General features: G+C 44.4%; 1 protein-coding gene across 2 annotated transcripts in view; it reads left to right on the top strand.

Moving 5' to 3' along the window:
- The window catches only part of EGFLAM (EGF like, fibronectin type III and laminin G domains), a 179,515-nt gene that overhangs the window by 121,815 nt on the left and 36,765 nt on the right, over positions 1–20,935 (top strand). For both annotated transcript variants that reach the window (XM_019811656.3, XM_011286450.4), the window contains exons 8-14: positions 4,718–4,833; positions 5,402–5,720; positions 6,366–6,466; positions 7,604–7,704; positions 9,624–9,768; positions 13,089–13,278; positions 19,883–20,008. In XM_019811656.3, the coding sequence (XP_019667215.2) occupies positions 4,718–4,833; positions 5,402–5,720; positions 6,366–6,466; positions 7,604–7,704; positions 9,624–9,768; positions 13,089–13,278; positions 19,883–20,008 (1,098 nt within the window). The remainder of the gene's footprint in view (positions 1–4,717; positions 4,834–5,401; positions 5,721–6,365; positions 6,467–7,603; positions 7,705–9,623; positions 9,769–13,088; positions 13,279–19,882; positions 20,009–20,935) is intronic.

Below are 20,935 nucleotides of genomic sequence, written 5' to 3'. Positions count from 1 at the left end.
AAAAGTCTGCATGAGAGGGTATTATGGATATTGAACTAGAGGTCATATGATCCAAGTATGGCCCCAGATCTTCTAATGAGATGCATGAACTTGATCTCAAGTCACTTTTCTTTGTGGCCTCAGTTTACATATTTATGAAATGGGAAGTTTGGACTGGATGGTGTCTAGGCTCTCTTTGAACTTTCAACTTTAGTCTGAGTTGGGACAAGGGACATTGATGAATTGAAAAGGGACAAGGATGGTGGTAGTTTGATGGGAATATGTTTGGATGAGGGGCAGAGTCTCACCCTGTAAGGATTCCCCTCCAGATATTCTCTCGCTTAAATAGGCATGGCCAGCTAGGCCAGGCCAGGACAGAGCCAGAGTGTCAGGACAGAGCCATTGTGGGAGAGTCTTCTGTACCTAGAGGGAGCTTTGATGAGTATGTGAAGTGTTACTTAAATGGATGAATAAAAGGGATGTCAAGAAGTCTAAAATTATGGCTCCTGCCATCAAGGGGTTCACAGCTGAGTTGGGAAACACAAGGGCAGCATTCCAGGGCCTGGAGTCCAGACGGTGGAACTAGCACCTCAAATATATGCTGATTTTATCAAGCTATGGAAGTTTATTCCAAGCTCATATTTAGAAGCACACATCCATGGGTGGATAACCCTAATCAGGAGGAGCTGGAGGAACATCCTAGAGGTCTTGGCAGTTCCATCTTTTGTGGAATAACCATTTTTTTCTCTGGAAAGAGTCTGATGTTCTCTTTTTAAAATATCACTTGATTTTAGCATTTTGATGATGTACATTCAGCTCTGTCTCCGCAGAATGCGTGCAGTTGGAAGGATAGGTAAGCTATGTGTAGGATATAGGAGAGGAAGAAAAGATGGTAATGTGGGGAAAAACATAATGACCAGTCTTGGGGTGAGAAAACACAAGATATATTAAGGAGACAACTGGTAGACCAGTTTGGCCACTAGGACTTTTGAATAGGGGAAAAAAGGCTGAAAACACAATTTGGAATCAGATTATGAATAGTATGATGCAGTCAAAAGAGAGACCAAAGATAAATTCTAGCTCTGCCATTTATCATCTGCATGCCTTTGAGCAAGTTATTTAATCTTTTTGAGTTTCTATCTCCACATGGTAAAATGGAGGTAATACTACTTCTACAGGACTTTTTGAGGATTAATAAAAACAATGCATGAAAAGTTCCTGGCACAGTAAAAATGGTCAATAAATGTTGATTTTCTAATTCCCAGGCTCTTTCCGCCTCCATAGTGGCTGCTTCTCTTACAGACAACTGGGAAAGCAGCAACCAGAAAGACCTGGCTTTGAGTCAGGCTCGGCCAGTTACAAAGTCTTTGATCTTAGTCAAATCATTTAACCTTTTTGAGCTTCAACTTAACTTATCTATAAAGTGAAATGAGCCATAATTACTTTGCAAGATTATTATAAAGTTTAGAAATGTATTATGTTACGCACACAACCATACCTGTTATTTGGGGGGGAGAAAGTAGGTTTCAGGAAATCATGGTGATGGGGGAAAGAAGGAGGGAATACAGGGGGCACCTCAGTAGCTCAGTTGGCTACATGTCCGACTGTGGCTCAGGTCATGATCTCGTAGTCCTTGAGTTCGAGCCCCACCTCAGGCTCTGTGCTGACAGCTCAGAGCCTAGAGCCTGCTTCGCATTTTCTCTCTCTCTCTCTCTCTCTCTCTCTCTCCCTCAAAAATAAATAAATGGTAAAAAAAAAAAAAAAAAAGGAGGGAAAACAAGGAGTTACCATTGAGATCCTTGAATTCTCAACCAAGAGCCTACGATTTATCTTGTAAGTGGTGGTAGTCTTTGAAAGTTTTTATTTTTCAGATAGGGCATCATAAGATGAAGTGAAGAGTACCTTGACTTTGATGAACACAGTACAAGAATGGCAAGAATGTGCACAGGGCAGAGAGAACACCTTGGGGGGTAGAAAGGCCAGCTTCCTGGAAATAAGACCCAGCTCTCTTCACATATGTGCTATATAGTACTTTTACTGCCAAATGGAATATTTCCTCTTTAATCTGACGATTTTGAATATATGGAGAGATAGACCTAGAAATGGAGAGTAAGAAAATGACCCAGAAAAAGAGAGAGAGTCGAGGAGAGAGGTGGAAAGATACACAGATACAGAGAGACAAGAAAGAGGAAAGTGGTGTTCCGAGATTCCTGGATTTTTGTGTGAAGACATCTGGCGCACAGCTGTGCAGGCTGGATGCAGGTGGCTTAAGAGAACTTGCATCCAGGTATAAACCTGGAATCAACAGGCTTGAATTTTCCACTGACACGTGGGCTATTGTAAATAAAACTGTGGAGAATTGATGTGAGGGTAGTGAGAACACCACGTCCCCTGTGTCATCTCTCCTCCACCAAAATGTGCCCAAACACCTGAGAACGGCTCCTTCCCTGCTGTGTCCTGATCACCTGTTCACCACGTTTCTCTCTTTCTGGTCCAAAGGAGATTTCTGATCAGCAGTGTGCCTGACCAGAAGGCTTCCCACACCCTCTTTCTGTCCTTTCTGTCGCATCCTTCTGTTTTCAACCTGCTTGCTATTTTTTGCCTAAAGGAGGGTGAGTTTGCTTTTGTGACAAAGGTGTTTGGCTTAGCTTATTCTGAAAGCAGAATAGCTTTAAGTTCAGTTTATGTTTGTCATGTCTTCTTCCCCTCCTGCCCCGTCCCTTCCTTCCCCTCCTTCCCCCTCCCCTCTCCTTCCCCCTCCCCTCTCCTTCCCCCTCCCCTCTCCTTCCCCCTCCCCTCTCCTTCCCCCTCCCCTCTCCTTCCCCCTCCCCTCTCCTTCCCCCTCCCCTCTCCTTCCCCCTCCCCTCTCCTTCCCCCTCCCCTCTCCTTCCCCCTCCCCTCTCCTTCCCTTCTTTTCTCTTCCCTTCCTAACCAGGCATCCAAACACTGGATGCCTGATGGGCATTGGCAACCTACAAAAGTCAGTTTCTGTTGCCAGAGTTGTTTATGCTGTAAGGGCTGGGGCCCAGTGTGCCCTGATTAGAGAAGGCAACTAGTACCTGTGCCTGTGAAAACCCATTGGGAGGAAATAGGGGTGCTATGGAGCAGCACTTTGAAAGACTCTCATACCCTGGGGGAGTGCCACCTGTGTGAACCTAAGTCAGGACTGCTGCAGATCAGTCGATTTTGTGACAGTCTCCCAAAGGACAATGCCTTGTCTCCTAAGAGTTTTTCTCAGCCCACCTTCCAGGTCTGAAAGATCCCATTGTCCTGCTGAGATGGATGGAAATGGTGGCACCCACGATAACCTTGTAGGGGCCCTTTTTTCTGGGTGTAGCACTGTTTGCTCTAGTGCAATATCTCTTTCTTGTTTTAAAGAATTTGTGATGAAATATTTCATACATCAAGTTCATATAAAAATAATATGAACATTCACAGGTACCTGGCATCTGTCTTATGAAATAGACTATTATAGAGCACCCAAAGGCTTCGGTGCCTCACACCTCATTCACATCCCTTTTCTAACTTCCCCCAGGTATTTTAGTCATTGTCTTACTTTTTGGGGGAGTTAAACCATATATATATATATATATATATATATATATATATATATATATATATTTAGATATATAGATTTATTTATCTCTAAATAATATATTAAATTTTGTTTGTTGTTGAATTTTATATAAATGGCATCAAACTGAATATGTTCTTTTGCAACTTACATATTTTGCATGGAATAATGTTAGATTAAGCCATGTCAACACATTAAATGCTCATTTATTTCTCCTGCTATGTAGTATTCTATTCCATATATATATATATATATATATATATATATATATATTCCATATATATATTCCATATATATTCCATATATATATATATTCCATATATATATATATTCCATATATATATTCCATATATATATATTCCATATATATATTCCATATATATATTCCATATATATATATATTCCATATATATATTCCATATATATATTCCATATATATATATATTCCATATATATATTCCATATATATATTCCATATATATATATATTCCATATATATATTCCATATATATATATATTCCATATATATATTCCATATATATATATATGGAATATATATATATATGGAATATATATATATATATTACTGTAATTCACTTATCCATTCTCTATTGACAGATATATGGGGTGCTACTTGTTGTTATAAATAGCAAATTTGAAATGCTTTTTACTGTTACAAATTGTGATGCTCTGAGTGTGTTTTGCACATGTTGTGGTACACATGTGGGAGGGTTTCTCCAGATTTTGTAAGTTGGGGTGAGATTGCTAAATTGGGGTGAGATTGCTGGGTCAAAAGGTACGAACGTTTTCTACTTATTTCCAAGTATTTTTGCAAAATGGTTGCACACATGTAACATTGGTGTATGAGTCCCCGTTGATCCCATCCTTGGTAATATTCTTTTATTGCCCAGCGTTTACCTTTTTGCCAATCTTGTCAGTATAAAACGGCAGCTCTTTCTGGCATTAATTAGCATTTCCTTAATACTTATGAGATGAAACATTTTCTATTTGTTAGTCGTTGATGCTTCCTCTTCCGTGTTGAATTCTTTGTGTGTTTCCGAGACATCGCGATGCATTTGGCAGAGTCCTGTCTGTGGCTGATTTAGGATAGAAAGGGGCAGAGGGAAGGCATATGTTGACAACAGTGTGCTCCTTTCTGTGAAGGCCCTGAGGAGGCAGGAAGTGGCCGCTATGGACCCCGCTATACAACCGACATGGGAGTCAGTGAGGATGATGACGGATTTGAAGACGACTTAGATTTGGATATTTCCTTCGAGGAGGTAACAAGAATCTCTGCTCTTAAAACCTGTGTGTTTTGATTTTCCTGCTGAACAAGGCAAGTTAGCTGTTGGACCATGAACATTCTACTTAAAACTTATTTAAGCGGGCCCATTTGCTCTTAATACGTATTTATTTTCTCTATTAGGCTCCAGGTGCTTATAAATTAGTAGCAACTAGCATGCTAATGTTGTGTAGCCAGCCCCTGCCTGCTGACTGGCAAAAACATATTTAGATTTCCCACCATGTGAAAATACACAGTCAGGTATTAGAAGGAAATGAACAATTCTTTGACAAAGTGAGGCATCTTCATGATATTATAACAATAAAAATCATGTAATACCAGCTTTACCACTGGTTTTCTGTATAGCACAGGGCAAGGTACTTAAAATCCTTGAGCCTAAAGTTCTTATCCATAAACTGGGGTCAGTACTATCTGCCCCATCTACATCCTAGAGTTTTGAGAAATAACAAAAGGGACTTTTCAAGTATTAGACACCAACCATAAATGAGGCTGTCTAAACACTGTGCTGGTGTTAATCCTGAATCCTTTCTCTTCTCTGGCTCTAGGTTAAACCACTTCCTGCTATCAAAGGAGGACATAAGAAATTTTGGGGGGAATCCAAGATGGCACCCAGGTCAAACCCAAAGACCGCTTCTAGGCTTGTCCCCCCTACCCTAGCGTCTCTCCCAATGACTACAGTGGCTCCCCAGCCCACTCCAGCGGAGAGGAAAGGGAAGAATGGTGTGGCTGTAATGCCGAGGCTCTTTGACATGTCTTGTGATGAAACGCTCTGCTCAGCTGACAGCTTTTGTGTCAATGACTACACCTGGGGGGGCTCGCGGTGCCACTGCAACCTGGGCAGAGGTGGTGAGAGCTGCTCAGAAGGTAGGCCCTTGGTGGGGAAAAGAATGTGGTAGGGAGGTTGGTCCCATTGGGAGCCAGAGGGCAGTTTTGTGGTCCACACATGGTTTCTTCTAGCCCTTTTTCTAAGAGAAGCCCCTTTTTCCATGTACTCGTGATTAAATTAGCTACACAGGAAAAAGGTAAGGCAACTTCTGTTGCTTCTAGTTGAATAGCAGCCCTGTGTCTATGTGTGCCACACATGTAGTACTTTTGAAGCAATTAATCATCCTAAAAGCACCTTGGAGAGGTGGACTTTACCTTGATCACATCTCTACCGAAAACATGCAGCTGAAGCATGTTGCGTGAAGGTTAAGAAAGATAGTAATTGAGCCAACTTACACTTACACAAACGTACAGCTGGAAAACAGGTGTCAGTGGTCTTAAAGCCATTGATTTCTTTTTAGGTAGCAATTTAACAATCTCCAGTTTCTCCCTAAGAATTTCAGAAGCTCTAAGTCCCCAAGAATGAGAATCATAAGTGTAAAAAGTAGAGGCGATAATGAGCTAGGTTTAATAGATTATTAGGGGTTTTCACTTAATGATATCCGGACAATGGCATATATTGATTTTTGCACTTGAAGAAGTGAGGAAATAACATTCTTTTATGTTATCTTTTTCTCTTTTTAGATATTGTTATACAGTATCCTCAGTTCTTTGGCCACTCCTTTGTAACCTTTGAACCTCTGAAGAACTCCTATCAGGCATTTCAAATTACTCTTGAATTTAGGGTAAGAAGGATTAGTTGTTTGATGAATGCCTATTGGATGGGCAGCTTAACACATCATTGTGCCACATCAGACGGGGTCGGGTGGGGGTGCAGGAAGCAGGGAGGTAAGTAGAGAAGGTAAATATGACACAGGGCCTGTCCTGAAACCTGTTCACAGGGTAGTGAGAACATTGGGCACGTTCACACATTCAAGGGTGCCAGCGAGTGGAGGGTGGGTCCTGTATGCTACTGAACTATGGAAATGACTGTCTGACCAGTGAGAATGTGTAGGTCCCAGCTCTGTTGCCCATAATTGTGACTCCTCACAGGCCAGGATTTCAGAGGTATAATGCATTCCCCATTCCCAAATCCCTTTTAGAGGAAGCCCAAATGTCTGCCCTCAATGCTATGGCTGTAGCTGAACAAATAGGAAAGCTGCTATACAAAGCCCTCGCACATAGTGAGGGCCCAGTGGACGCTCTCTGATTTGAATCAACTGCACATCAGAATTCAATCAGCGACTTCAGCTTCAAGTTATTCTTTTGCGCATCTCAGACAACAAGGTTTGAGACCTGGAAACAAGCCTCCTTTGAGATCATGATCACAGTGTTGAGTGTGTTGAGTGTTGAGATCGTCCAAAAGATGATCTGTCTCAGGCTAGGGCAGCCAACATGGGTGAAAACCAAACTAGACTGTCAGTGGGGCTGATTTTATCGTCCTGTTCTCCTGACAGAAGGAAAGAAGCAAATTTGCATGCTTCTCCACAGGGAGGGAAGTAAAAAGAATGAAAACAAAAACAAAAACAAATAGAGTGCTCTTTGGGGAAGTAGAATTTGATGGACATGCAAACAGCCTCTCTGTGACCGTGGTCTCTGCACACATTTTCCCGAAGCTCTGCTGGTGGACCCACAAAGCCAAGTAAAGAGCAGGTCAAATGCGGAGTCACCTTTCTCTAACCTCACTGCCATTTGTCACACACTGTTTATATCGCTGCCGTTTTTTAAAGGGAAAAGAACTGAGAATTGGCAACTGGGAGTTAATTGGAGTCCATGAGCTTGCTCCTTTGTAAATAGGACCACAGGGAGAATGCTCAGGTTTCATATTCATGAGTGTTTCCAGGTGGTGCTCATTGTTTGTGTGGCGTTTGTTTGTACAACAGGCGGAGGCAGAAGATGGTTTACTGCTCTATTGCGGGGAGAATGAACACGGGAGGGGTGACTTCATGTCTCTGGCCATCATCCGACGCTCACTCCAATTCAGGTAACTCTCACTAAAATCCCACAGATTTTTAAAATACCATCCTACATTATGTTTTTACATTTTTATAGAGTAAAAAATACATGCGATGGACTCCTGGAGATAAAGGTTACTAAATAGTGGCTTATCGGGACTGCAGGGTCACCCTTGGAACTTGAGTTTCAGAACCCTGTAACCATCCATTCGTTCAACAGGAAATATTTCTTGAGCACCCACGGTGTACCAGGGACTGTTGTAGATCCTGTGAATGCAACAGTGAGCCTAAGTGACCTAGTCCCTTTGCTCCTACAGCCCTAGTGGATGTGATGGGAAGGAGGCTGAGATCTTCTCCCTGTCCCCTGTGGTAGGTCGGACTGACATTCCTGGGGAGCAGAGAGGAGCCTACAACCTCCTGAGGGCTCCCAGAGGCTCAGAGCCCATCCCTATTTTTCCCTCTGGCTGTGGCAGGCTGTCTGGTGTTCCTCCTCTGCCCTGGTCATTTCTCTCCCAATATATCTTGGAAGCCATCTTTGGTTTGCGTGTGGTTTTCTGGGGACAGAGCTTTGTGAAGGTGTGAGTGTTTTGGCCACCCTCAAGGGTACACAAGCACCTATCTGAGAATGACTGATGAGGATCAGCCTTGTCCTTCTCCATAGTGTGCTGGTTAAGATCCTGATAGCACTGCTCCTCTGCTCCCTGACTCTGAGCAAGTGACTGTACCTCTTTGAGCCTGCATTTCCTCCCAGGGCTCTTGTGAGGATTAGGTGAATTAATACATACAAGTGCTTAGAGTAGTGCCTGGCCCATAGCAAGCACTCAATAAGCATTAACCATCATTGTCTTTTGATTATTTCAGCACAGAAATTATTTGGGTTAAGCTGAAGAAGACTGAAACATCCCACTTGGGGTAGACAGTGGTCCCCTATCCTTTGCTAAATGCTTTGATTCATGGGAGTTTGATGTCAGGGCCAGGATCTGGGGCAGTGGTTCTCACCCTTGAAGGATCTGATAGACTTCCAGTGGCATTGGCTGTGATTGGCTGCTGGCCGCTCTCCAACTGGGCAGCTGCTGTGGAGTCTGATACCCCTTCTAGATGAGCCTGCTCCACCATGCCTCTCAACCCCATTTCAGTCCACTGAGGATCGTGGAGACAAAGGGAAGCCATGAGAAGGGACTGTAATTAGTGCACGTCCTGAGAAGGACAATGCTGGTCATGTGTCCTTCCCTACTGGCCATCTCAGGATCTGTGGGGGAGTGGCATGGTGGCTGCCTGGAAGTTGACTGGAAAGGGTCAAAATCATGGGTGTAAGGCATAGTGACTGGTGGGCACCCTGGGCCATAGGGAAGTTGGGAGAAAAAAACAAAGCAAAAACAAGAATAAAGCAATCGTCTGAGAATGTTCCCCCTCTGCCCACGCCTCCCCCCCTATGGAAACTGCACCTGCATTTGGGCACAGCTGAACACAGATGGCAGTGCTAGCCAGCTGGCCAAAATGAGTGTTTTTTGACATTTAAATAATATCGCTGGAGCCTGTCATTTGGGAGTTGGGGGAAGTCCCCAGAGAAATACCTGGAAGCAAAATGACTCAAGTTCTAATTCTCTGCTCTTGGGATCCACTTGAAGCATCTGGCAGTCACTGAGAAGGAGGGGGAGGATCTTAGTTGCCCATCGTTTTCGAAGCTGCAGAGAAAATCAGGTTGAAGGAGGCCCCACATTTGAAAGGTCTGCGGGCAGATTAAGATAAGTAGATTGAGGCCGGCCCAGAAAGCAGGTGTTTAGCTCTTTCCTCTAGAGATTTAAACAGTCCTTGATATTCATAAACGTAACTAAACAGATTGACTCTCAGAGAAGCCATTGCCCCAGAAGTGGTATCCGTGGGGCCTGAAAGCATAACGAGCTGGTTGATCAGAGAGCCTTTCTTTCTTTTTTTTCCTTCCCCACAGGTTTAATTGTGGAACTGGGGTGGGCATCATTATAAGTGAAACCAAAATCAAACTGGGGGGCTGGCACACGGTTACACTCTACAGAGATGGGCTGAACGGGCTGTTGCAGCTGAACAATGGCACCCCGGCGACCGGCCAGTCCCAGGTGAGTGTGAGCCTCCCAACCTGCCCACCCACCCAGCACCCACCATGCGCGTCCCAAGAGGGCCCTGCTGCCGAGCTCAGGCCACGCTGGCGGGATGCGAGCTCCGGATGGGCTGGTTGTCATGGCAAACCCGTGCACCCCAGCTCTGAGATGCTCCTGCATCTCAGTGGCTCTTACCACCCTCGGTGGGCTTTCAGGGCACACATCCATCCCACATCTACTGAGGAGCAGAATCGGATTTGCAAGCGTCATTACTGCGGGGGCACAGAAGCATGCAGTTGGCTTTGTGCCCAGGGACATGTTCTTTTTCCACAAGGACATCAAAGCCAGGGGTAGAAGAAGGCCTGTATCAGAAGAATAGAAGCCATTATTAGTGCCAAACACAAAGCTTGCTTTTAAGGCAAGGGTGTTGCAATTCTGTGGCTTTAGCAAAGAGTTCGGAAAGTTTCACTTGGTTCAATATGCAGGAATGATCCTTTCATCTACCATTTTGGGGGGCCATGGTTATAGGAAGCGGCAAAACAATTTAACTGTGGGGCTACTCAGTAAATCACCTAGGTATTCACATATTCGTCATGCTCTGGGCAATTTCAGAACCATGTTTAGAATAAACAGTTTGGATTAGCAACCTGCCAAGGAACGGAGTGTGTAATTATAATCAGGCAGGTGTCTGTGTTCTCTCAGGAAAAATGTAGCAAGAAAACCTTTGTGTATATGTATATAGCTTCCTCCCTGCCTGGACTTTTTTACTGGCAAGATATATCCTATAAAGAGCCATGCTTTGCTGATTCCCATTAATTTGGACCCCAAAGCTTCCAAAGGAACAAGAATCCAAATATAGAGAATATGAATCCAGTGAGATCGCTTATGCATATATGCATGTACTTCTAAGGAAAAAAAGACAGGATAAATGAACTACAGAATCACATAAATCCCAGAACAATAGCCCTAAATATGATTAAAATTAAGTTTGATAGGAATAAAGAAGCTTTGAACTTGGATCCAAAATAGTAATAGTGAATATAGGGCAGAGAAACTGTAATAAAAGCAGCAACACATGTGAAAATGTCTTATGTTTTGAAGCAAGGAAGTTCAGTAAAGGTTAATAAGCAGAGCCATATGGTAACGGCAAGCTGAAGAAATTACAAGTTGTATTAATAGAGGCATAGCATCTAGAAAAAGCGAGGTGATGATCGTATGATATCCTAGTAGCCCTGTATATAGCTTCTAGTGCTCTAATGGTAACTCTAATCCTCTAAGAGGATTGCATTCAGCTCTGTGATTGTACTCGAAGAGGTCCTCTAAGAGGACCACAGACATATTGGAACATGAAGGCAATCATTGAAACAGGAAACTGACCTGAAATCCCTGGAGTGATTCATTGAAGGAGCATTGTTTAGTTTGGAGAAAAGAAGGTGAAGGTGTGGATGGTGCCTTTTCATAGAATCAGAGAGGGAATTTGGGGAGAGAAGGACTTACTCTGTGCCCCCCCCCCCCCAGGCTGATGTTGAATGGGAGAGCCTAAGGGAGTAATTTTAACTCCACTTAATCATACAAAAGTGCACAGAAGTGCAAAGGACTATCTCAGGAGACGGTTTCCTGTCCTGTCCTTGGGGGTGTTGAAAAAATAAGTTACCGAAACCTTTTGGTAGGGATAATACAAGGGCTCCGGAAGTCAATGTGAGCTTGGCTTATATGAGTGTTTGTATTTTTGCCAATCTTATCCTTTGAATGAATATAAGAATTAATTGCAAGAAACATACAATTTTATGGCTACTCAGGGCAGCGTTTGCCGCTCTCCTCCCAGGATTTGCTAGCAAGCTGTATAAGCAGGACAGCAGCTGTGGAATGTTTAGTAAACTATCTTGGGAGATAGTGACTCTGTCTTATATCAAGGTTTGCAAAGTTCTTCAGGGTCTGTGTGGCTTCAGCCTGACCCTAGGGGAGCTCTGTAGTATAACTTATACCTCAGAGCGGTCCCAACCCAAAGCTGGTCAATTGGACTTTCACACTTTGGCACCCATCAAACACTGTTAAGTGCTGTGTCAGGGGAAATGAAAACTCCAGGGCACTTTGAATTCTCTGCCTCGTAGGCAAAGCAGGCTCCAGAAACCCAAAGCAACCCTCACCAGAGGAAGGTAAAAGCCAGCTTTTACCAGACTATTGCCTGGGACGTTGTAAGGGGGGCTCAGGGTTGCTGTTCCAGAAAAGGAAAAAAGCGCTAAGTGGTCAGGCTCCTGGTACAGTCCTGAATCAGGGAACAGAGTGAAGATGGGTTTCAGGAGTGAATTCTGAGGATCTTAACGAAATAAGCCAACAGGGCATTCAGGTCATCCCACAAAAGCAGTGTGCCCAGAGGCTGGCAAACAGTCCTTACAATTCACTGTAAGCACTTTACAGCTGCCTCGCTCACATTCAGCACACTATTTATAAATGATTCTTATCCATTCATTAGAAAATATAAAGTAACGATTAGATGTTCTATTTGTTGGCAACATTTCGTTTGCCACATTTCAGTGGCTTACGTTCTGGACTTTAAAAATTCTGGCAACATGCTTTTTCCCAGTCCCCTTTAATCCAAATGAATGAAATATTTCTGTAATAAAAAAAAAAATGACCAAGGGTGCCTTAATTTTGTCCCACCTAATGTTCAGGTCTGTGTTTTGTAACCTCAAAACCTGCAATCCAGTTTGTGGTTTTCTCTAAGATTAGAAATGTCCCTACCTCACCGTAGTAACACACACACACACACACACACACACACACACACACACACACACAAGTTGTATCCATGAGCAAATTTCAAAATATTTTGCAACACAATCTGTGTGGCAATCCTCCCCCGCACACACAATGTTTCTTGCAGGATATAGTATAAAGGTGTCTGGGAATAGGAAAGGTAAGCGTTGGCCCACATATACACAAAATTAGCATTATCATCTTTTGAGACGCAGAATAACCCTGTGAACCATCCAAGGTACACAGTAAGTTGGTGTCAAGACTGGAAAGACAAAGTTTTTGTTGGATGCCCGGCCCAGTACCCTGCCCGTTGGGTTGCTCTTGGCTCTGACCTACCTTCCCTTCCCTTCTAGGCTTCCAAAATCATCCCTTCTCGAAACACAGCCCTCTGAGGAGCTCACTGAGTTTCCTACGGTAACCAGGGGTTTAATTTTCCAGTAAGGCAATGTCATAAACATAAACACAGATGGAAGAAAGCAGTGGGGCTGTAAACTACATCTTAACCATGTCCCTCATTAAAATCTGTTGTGTTTTGGCTTTTGATTTTGTTTAGTGAGTTACGGTTTTCTTCTTTCTTACAGGGCCAGTACAGTAAAATTACCTTCCGGACGCCCCTCTATCTTGGTGGGGCTCCCAGTGCTTACTGGTTGGTCAGAGCAACAGGAACAAACAGAGGCTTTCAAGGCTGTGTGCAGTCGCTCACCGTCAATGGGAAGCGAATCGACTTGAGGCCCTGGCCACTGGGAAAAGCACTCAGTGGGGCCGACGTGGGTAAGTGGTTGCCCAGTGGGCCAGGGTGCTCTTGTGGGATTGCCTTTCTGGTGTGGGCCAGGGCAGTAAGAAGCTTCATGGATTGAAACCCTAGGCAGCTGGCTAATGTCAAACTTTAGGAGGGAGGTGGGCCCAGGGGACAAGCTTGGTGCTTTGCAGACATGATGACCTGGATCTGAATACCAAGATAGGTTAAACAATATGGCGCACCAAACCCTCGGTTGTGTCCTGTTGCCCTTGGCTGTCTTCACGAAGCATGGCATGGTCTCATCCAACAAAGCAGCAAGCAGTTCAGCGCTTTCACCCTCCCTTACTCACCCAGTTCAGTGGAAAAGCCAACACAGTAATGTAAGAAGAGGTTTCGTATGCTCTCTGCTTCCAAAAGAAATGGTCACATTCTAATTCTTGACCACTGTGTCCAACTTTCTCATATGCCCTCTCATTAACTCTTCACGCCAGCTCTAGGAAGTAGAAATTGTTATGATACCTATTTTATACATGAAGAAACTAGGGCTTGTAAAAGTCAAATAACTTCTCCCAAATAGCAGGCAGAGCTAGGACTGATTTTTATTTTTCAGCGGTTTAAGCTTCACAAAAAAACTGAGGAGAAGGTACACAGATTTCCCACCTATCCCCCACCCCCACACATGCATAGCCTCCTCTATTAGCAACATGCCTTTGTACCTTTGTTACAAATGATGAACCTGAATTACCCCTTCAGTATCACCCAAAGCCCGTAGTTCATATTATGGCTCACTCATGGTGAGCCGTAGTTCATATTATGGCTCACCCCACCCCCCACCTCTGGCAACCACTGACCTTTTTATATTCTGTATGATTTTGCCTTTTCCAGAATGTCATATAGTTGGAATCATATGTAGCTTTCTCAGATTGGCTTCTTTCAGTTAGTAATATGCATTTGAGTTTTATTCACGCCTTTTCATGGCTTGGTGGCTCGTTTCTCTTTAATGCCGGATGATATTCCATTGTCTGTATGCACTGCAAGGCATGTTTGTCATGCCTACTGAAGGGCATCTTGGTTACCTCCAAGTTTTTGGCAATTGTGAATAAAGCTGCTGTAAACAGTGTGCAGGTTTTTTGGATGGACATCAGTTTTTAACTTCTTTGGGTAAATACCAACAAGAAGTGTGATGGTGTGGTGATCACATAGTAAGAGCATGTTTCATTTTGTGAGAAACTGCCAAATTGTCTTCCAGAGTAGCTGTTCCATTTTGCACTCCCACCTGGAATGTTTGAGAGTTCCCGTTGCTCTACATCTTTGTTAGCATTTGGTGTTGTCAGAGTTCAGATGCTAACAGATGTGTAGTGGTATGTCATTGTTGTACGTTGCATTTCTTTGATGACATATGATGTGGAGCATCTTTTCATACACTTATTTGCCATCTGTATGGCTTCTTGGGTGAGGTTTTGTTAAGGTTTTATTTAGCCCATTTTTTAATCAAGTTGTTTATTTTCTTGCGGTTGAGCTTTCAGAGATTTATATATATATATATATATATATATATATATATATATATATATATATATATATATATATTGGGCAACAGTCCTTTATCAGATGTGTCTTTTGCAAATATTTTCTCCTAGACATGGCTTGTCTTCTCTAACTTTAATGAAATCCAGCTTATTAGTTATTTCTTTCAAGGGTCATGCCTTTGGTGTTGTCTCTAAAAAGCCATCCCAAGCCTTACCCAAGGTCATCTAGATTTTTGTCCACATTATCTTGTAGAAGTTTCATAGTTTTGCATTTTACATTGAGGGCTGTGATCTCTTTGAGTTAATTTTTGTGAAAGGTGTAAGGTCTGTGTCTAGATTCAGTTTTTTGCATGAGGTTGTCTAGTTGTTCCAGAACCATTTTTGTGAAAAGACTAGGATTGTCTTTAAAGCAGTAAGGACATTTATTTCCGTCACTGAAAGCAGATAGATAATTCTAAGGTTGGTTAATTCAGTGACCATTTTAGCCTGGAAGGGGTGCCATAACACAATACCACAGAATGGGTGGTTTTAGTAACATTATTTTCTCACAGTCTGGAAGCTGGAAATGCAAGCTGAAGGCACTGGAAGGTTTAGCTTCTCCTGAGGCCTCTCTCCTTGGCTTGCAGATGGCCATACTTTCACTGTGTCCTCATCGGGCCTTGTGTCTGTGTCTATATCCCTGGTGTCTCTCCCTCTTCTTATAAGGACACTGGTCAGATTGAATTAGGTCCCCCCCTTAAGACCTCACTTAACCTTAATTAGCTTCTCAAAGGCCCTATTTCCAAATGCAGTCACATTGGGAATTCGGTCTTCAATCTATGAATTTTTTTAGTAACTTCCTCCTAAAATCTCTTTGTCTAGATGAGTTGGTGCTTTGCATATAGCAAGCATGTTGTAAGTATTTGTTATTAATATTATTATTAATATTCTGGCTCCACCCATTCAGCAGGGTATCAGTTGTTTTTTCTCTCTTCCTTGGACGAATGGGAAACAGTCCTGAAATCCAGATCTGCAGTCTTGAGGTTGCATGGTGACCCCTGACAGGTAGCTGAGACCTTGCAAAGTTGAGCAAGGACCGATTTCTGGCAGTGTTTTAAATTCTCACATTGTGCAAAACCAGCCTCTCCGTTGAGCAGGTGGTACCAAATGGGCCCACCTTGCTGGCTCTGCCCACCCCCCCTCCGAAGCTGCTATTGGATTATTTGATGTCTACGAGCCTTGTGATGAACTTTAATGGCAGGCATCAGTCTCATTGCCTTTTTTCATTTTTTCCCCATTTTCCCCCTGGAGTGCTAGAACAGAGCTGGTTATTCAGCCTCTATACTTGCTTTACTTTGAGTTAGTCCTCCAGAAATTCAAGTTCTTTTAAATTAAATGCAGTGCCACCATGAGGGAAGACTGGGCTCACACAAACAGCAGTGAATTTCTGGTGGAGATACAGGCTTCCAGAAGAAGGTAATGACAGTAGCAGAGTCACGGTTCCTTTGTCTGGTATCTCTAACTTGTCACTGCTGTCTTCAACCACAGCTTTTTCTCTGTCCCCCTGCCCACCTCCATTAAAGCCTACCTCAACTCCTCAAAGGGGCCTTTCATTACTGAAGCCTTTCCCCTTCATCACCTTCTTTAGATTATTCCCAGCAATTAGACTCTCTCTACACCCACATTCTAGAATAGTCAGTCATCTCAGCAAAATTTCGCATTCGCTGGCCCAGACTTTCTTTTATCATTTCCACGCAAATTCTTAAACCTAAACCACCGGAACTCAGTTTTTCCAATCCTGTCTTGGATTTCCACACCCCACTGGGTCAATGTGACAAGTTGGGAAACCAACTTCTCAAGTTATTTGAGACTCAAGACGTGTGAGGTGGCCATGGGTCTCACCATGGTTTCTCACTGTTTCACTCATGCTTTCTCTCAAGATACTTTTTTAAGGATCTGCTTAATGCTAGTCATGATGCCAGGTCCTGGGGAGACAGTAATGAACAAGAAAACAGGATCCTACCTCAGCCCTCATGTAGCTGCCACAAGGAAAGACCAAACTGATCAAATAGTCACACAAGTCAATGAAAAAATTACAATTCAGCGTGTCACAAAGAAGAAATGGTGGTATAATAATGGTGTATAATAAGGGGATTTTATGGGCTGGAGCATTCTGAGCATATAACCATTCTGAGCATATAACCATTCTGAGCATATAACCCAAAGATGATATCTGAAGCATTTCTTTTTAAGCAGATAAGAGAGGGAAGATCATTCCAGGCAGAGGAAATGGCTTGTCCCAGTGGGAGTATGAGGGGGAGGTGGTTACCATGATCTAGTCTGTGTTTTGAAACGATCCTTCTGGCTGTGGAAAGCTTACTGAAAGCGGTGTTCAGGGGGCACATGCAAACTGGCTGGAGGCTATGACGACAATCCAGATCAGAGATGATGGCGGTTGGCTCTAGGCTGGTAGTGGTGGTGGAGATGTGGACCGAGTGGACAGATCTTCAGTCCGGGAAATAGACTGGCTTCAGTTACGGATTGGTGGGCAAGGGGCAGGTGGTTGCTCACCGTCCATGAGTCCTTCATGTAGTCTGCCCCATCCCACCTGCTGTTCTCTCCTCGGAGGCCTAATTTCTCTCCTGCCCTCACCTCATTGTCTTGCGTAAAGCTGGCATCTAGTAGGTTCAATGTCAATAAAAATTATATACTGATGATGAGGTCCTGCCAGCGCTCTGTGCACATGACCTTGCGACTAACTTCCTTCCTCCCACTCTCAGAGTTGACAGTTTTCCTCCTTTCTAAAACTCTGCACCCATCCTTCCCTACATCCCTGGACTTTGCTGCCAGGATCATCAATTTAGTAACCCAAAGGTTCTCAACCGTTTGTGTGCTGTGAACATCTCTGGCAGTCTGGTAAAGCCTGTGGACTCTTCCCAAAATGATGTTTCTCTTTCTTTTTTTTTTTTTTTTTCTAAAGATTTCAGTTTTAAGTAATTTCCCCCTCCAACATGGGGCTCAAATTTACAATCCCCGAGATGAAGAGTCACATGTTCCACTGACCCCGCCAGCCGGATGTTTTGAAACAAATAATGTTTTTAAATGTAGAGAATAACTTATCCATGGTAGGAAACAATTACATTGAAATAAAGCTGTGCAATCTGTTTGTTTAATGTTTGTTTCTTTTGAGAGAGTGAGAAAGAGCGTGAGCACGAGCGGGGAAGGGGCAGAGAGAGAGGGAGGGAGAGAATGGGAAACGGAGTCTGCTTCCCAATGCCAGGTCCTCTGTGCCTCAGAAACCAGCTCCTGCTCACAGCCGTGCTCATCATTGTACTCCCGCCACTGTCCTTTCAGACCGCCAGGCGAGGAACCCGGAGGCCTTGCTAGGGTCTGCCTCCGCCTTCAAGCTCTAGAAGGGACTGGCTGGGTCTCCCTTCCCCGTGTCTTCGCTCCCTGTCCATTTCCTCTGCTACCACCCCGGCCAGCCCCACGTTCCCTCCCCGTGGGAGTCCGGTCCTCTTTCCCACGCCGCCGCTCATGGGCCATCTTGCGTACCAATTGCCAGCAGAATCCTGCCGCCGTGTTGCTTTCATCAACGCCCCCACCCCACTCCCCCCTCTTAAAGGATAGTCACGATGCAAATTTGTAAAGTAATATCTTTTCCATGTGTAGCTAAAATAACCCAAGAACCTCGTTTGTTCCTGTGGGAGCCGCCCTTCTTGGGGAAAGAATCCCAGCCCACCCAGACCTGGGTGGGGGCTCAGGGGCTGTGAGAGTCCGGCTCTCATGGTTCCATGTCCATCACCCCGAGGAGACTGGATGCTGGCCATGTTCTCAGGCGGTGGCTGCAGAGGCCACCGGTCACTTCTGCCCTGAGCTTCCAGTGGCCCCGGCTGGAATTCGCTGAGGCCAGCCCACCCCGGCTGTGGCGACGAGCCATCTGGACGGGCTTTAATTAAACTGTGTCCTCAGCTCCTGAAGTCGGCCTCTTCGGCTGGCTGCACATTATACCCAGCCCTGCTCACGTTCGCAGCGAGGCTTCGTGGAAGAAAAGACGGGGTCAGCTCCACAAATGCAGAGGACGGATGAGAAAAGGATGGGGGGCTTGCCCTGCTGAGATGGCCAACGGAGGCTTTTCATCCCACCAGAAGTGGGCTTGCAGTTCAGGCAGGTGCAGCATCACAGCCTGCGGGGCTCAGGGCCGGGCCCCTCACGGCTCGGTCAGAGATGTGCTCCTTTGTCCCTACCCCGGGAGCGAGTGTTTAGGACTCACTTGTGTTGTTCTGGGCCAGCTAGTGGCCCATCTGTGAAATTTATTTCTTATATACAAGGAGAAGAGGAGGGCCAAAGAAGCAGAAGAAAAGCAGAGCAGGAGAAGTCCATGTGTTTCCATGTCATCTGATGATCTTGACAGTGAGAGTATACCCTGCGTGGGCCTCTCTGATATGTGTTTGGTAAAGAGTATGGACCCATCTGGTGTTGAAGCTCTCACCGCTTTTTACTCCAGGCCACCCTCCTGTCCCCCATAAGATCTCAGTTTTGGAGGTGGCAGTAGGGATGCTGGAAGGCATCTGCTGAGGTATTATGAAGCACCCCCCGCCCCAGCCCCTTCCTGCCCCAGACAGAGCAGTGGAAGGTTGAGGCCAGGTAATAAGTTAGATGTGGCTTCCGTGCTCCCCTTGTTGCCTCAACTTTGAACCAACAAGGCAGTAGCACTTAAGGTAACTGGGGCCACACAAATTAGAATGCTTGGAACAGAAACACCATGTTGACACGGAAGGGATTGAAACACACTCTTGTTGGAATAAGAGACAGATGGATTAACGCAGAAACAACTCATTCATCTTCGTCGGTGGTCGTAAAATTGTCCAAACAATTTACTATTTGATGTATTGTGTCCGCCATGTTTTAAAGATTCTTTGTGGCTCTTCATAAAGAACAGGCCAAAATCAAACTAAAATGAAGGGTACGTTCCACCTACCCTGAAGGCTGTTTTGCAGCTGGGCAGGGGTACAAATTAACACGAGTGGGAGCTGAGCGTGTGTATTCAGAGCTGGTGCGGTCAGCTCCAGCGTCTTGGACTGGCTCACGCGATGAATCGGTTTTGTCATTCCTGTTCTGTATTTAGGGGAGTGCAGCAGTGGACTCTGTGACGAAGCCTCGTGCATCAACGGCGGCACCTGTGCAGCAGTCAAAGCTGACGCCTACATTTGCCTGTGTCCCCTTGGGTTTAAAGGTCGACACTGTGAAGATGGTGAGAAAGAAGCAAGTTGGCTGCACTTTGCCTGCCCTGTTAATTCATGTCGCTGTAATTTTTCATCAGCGTGCTCTTAGCAAGTCCCATAAATGTTTATGGGATTAAAATCTATACATTGTTGGGAGAGATGGGAGAATCTGTTTTGTTTTGGTTTTTTTTATCAGATTGGAGTGCCTTTGAGTGTCAGAGTGTCAAGCCAACCCAAGATAGGTTCATTTTAAGATGCTTCTGGGCCAGGCTTTGGTGGGCTCCTTTTGGCCCTCAAGTAACTTTGAAAAGCCTTTATGTGTGTGGTCTTTATCAGACTGAATTCAGAGCATCTGCAGCTCATGCTTCTGAGAATGTCTGACAAGTTCAGAGAAAATGTGGGGAAGAGACACGCAGAGTTGTTAACAATGGGAAGGCACAAGAGTAATCTTTCTTCTTTTTGTTACTGTTCTAGTGAATTGTCCACCTCTTGATACTATACCTGTCTCAATACGCGTAAACACATGTGCATATGCAAACACACAGAATCAGGGGAAATTTCAAAGATTTCAAAGATTTTGGCAAACGTGTGGAGTTGGACACTTTTTTTGAGAGAAGAGGGAGAGAGCGCGTGCAAGTGTGGGAGGAGCGGAGGGAGAGAGAATCCCAAGCAGGCTCCATGCCCAGCACTGAGCCTGATGTGGGGCTCGATCTCACCACAGTGAGATCTTGACCTGAACCGAAATCAAGAGCCGGATGCTTAACCAATGAGCGCCCCCCAGGTGGCCCGAGTTGAACATGTTTTAACTTTTCTACCATTGATTCAAATTTGGACCTAAGACACCATCCTGGTGGGGGGTTTTCTTTAGCGCTGAATAATCTCAGATCTCAGATCACCTAGAAGAGGGCGTGTGAGTTCCTGTAAGTCAAAGCTGTTACATATCATCTCATATTTTG

This window comes from Felis catus, chromosome A1, assembly GCF_018350175.1.
Source record: "Felis catus isolate Fca126 chromosome A1, F.catus_Fca126_mat1.0, whole genome shotgun sequence".
Lineage (NCBI taxonomy): Eukaryota > Metazoa > Chordata > Mammalia > Carnivora > Felidae > Felis > Felis catus.
The sequence above is the reverse complement of the archived record's forward strand: the minus strand, read 5'-3'. Positions and strand labels throughout refer to the sequence as shown.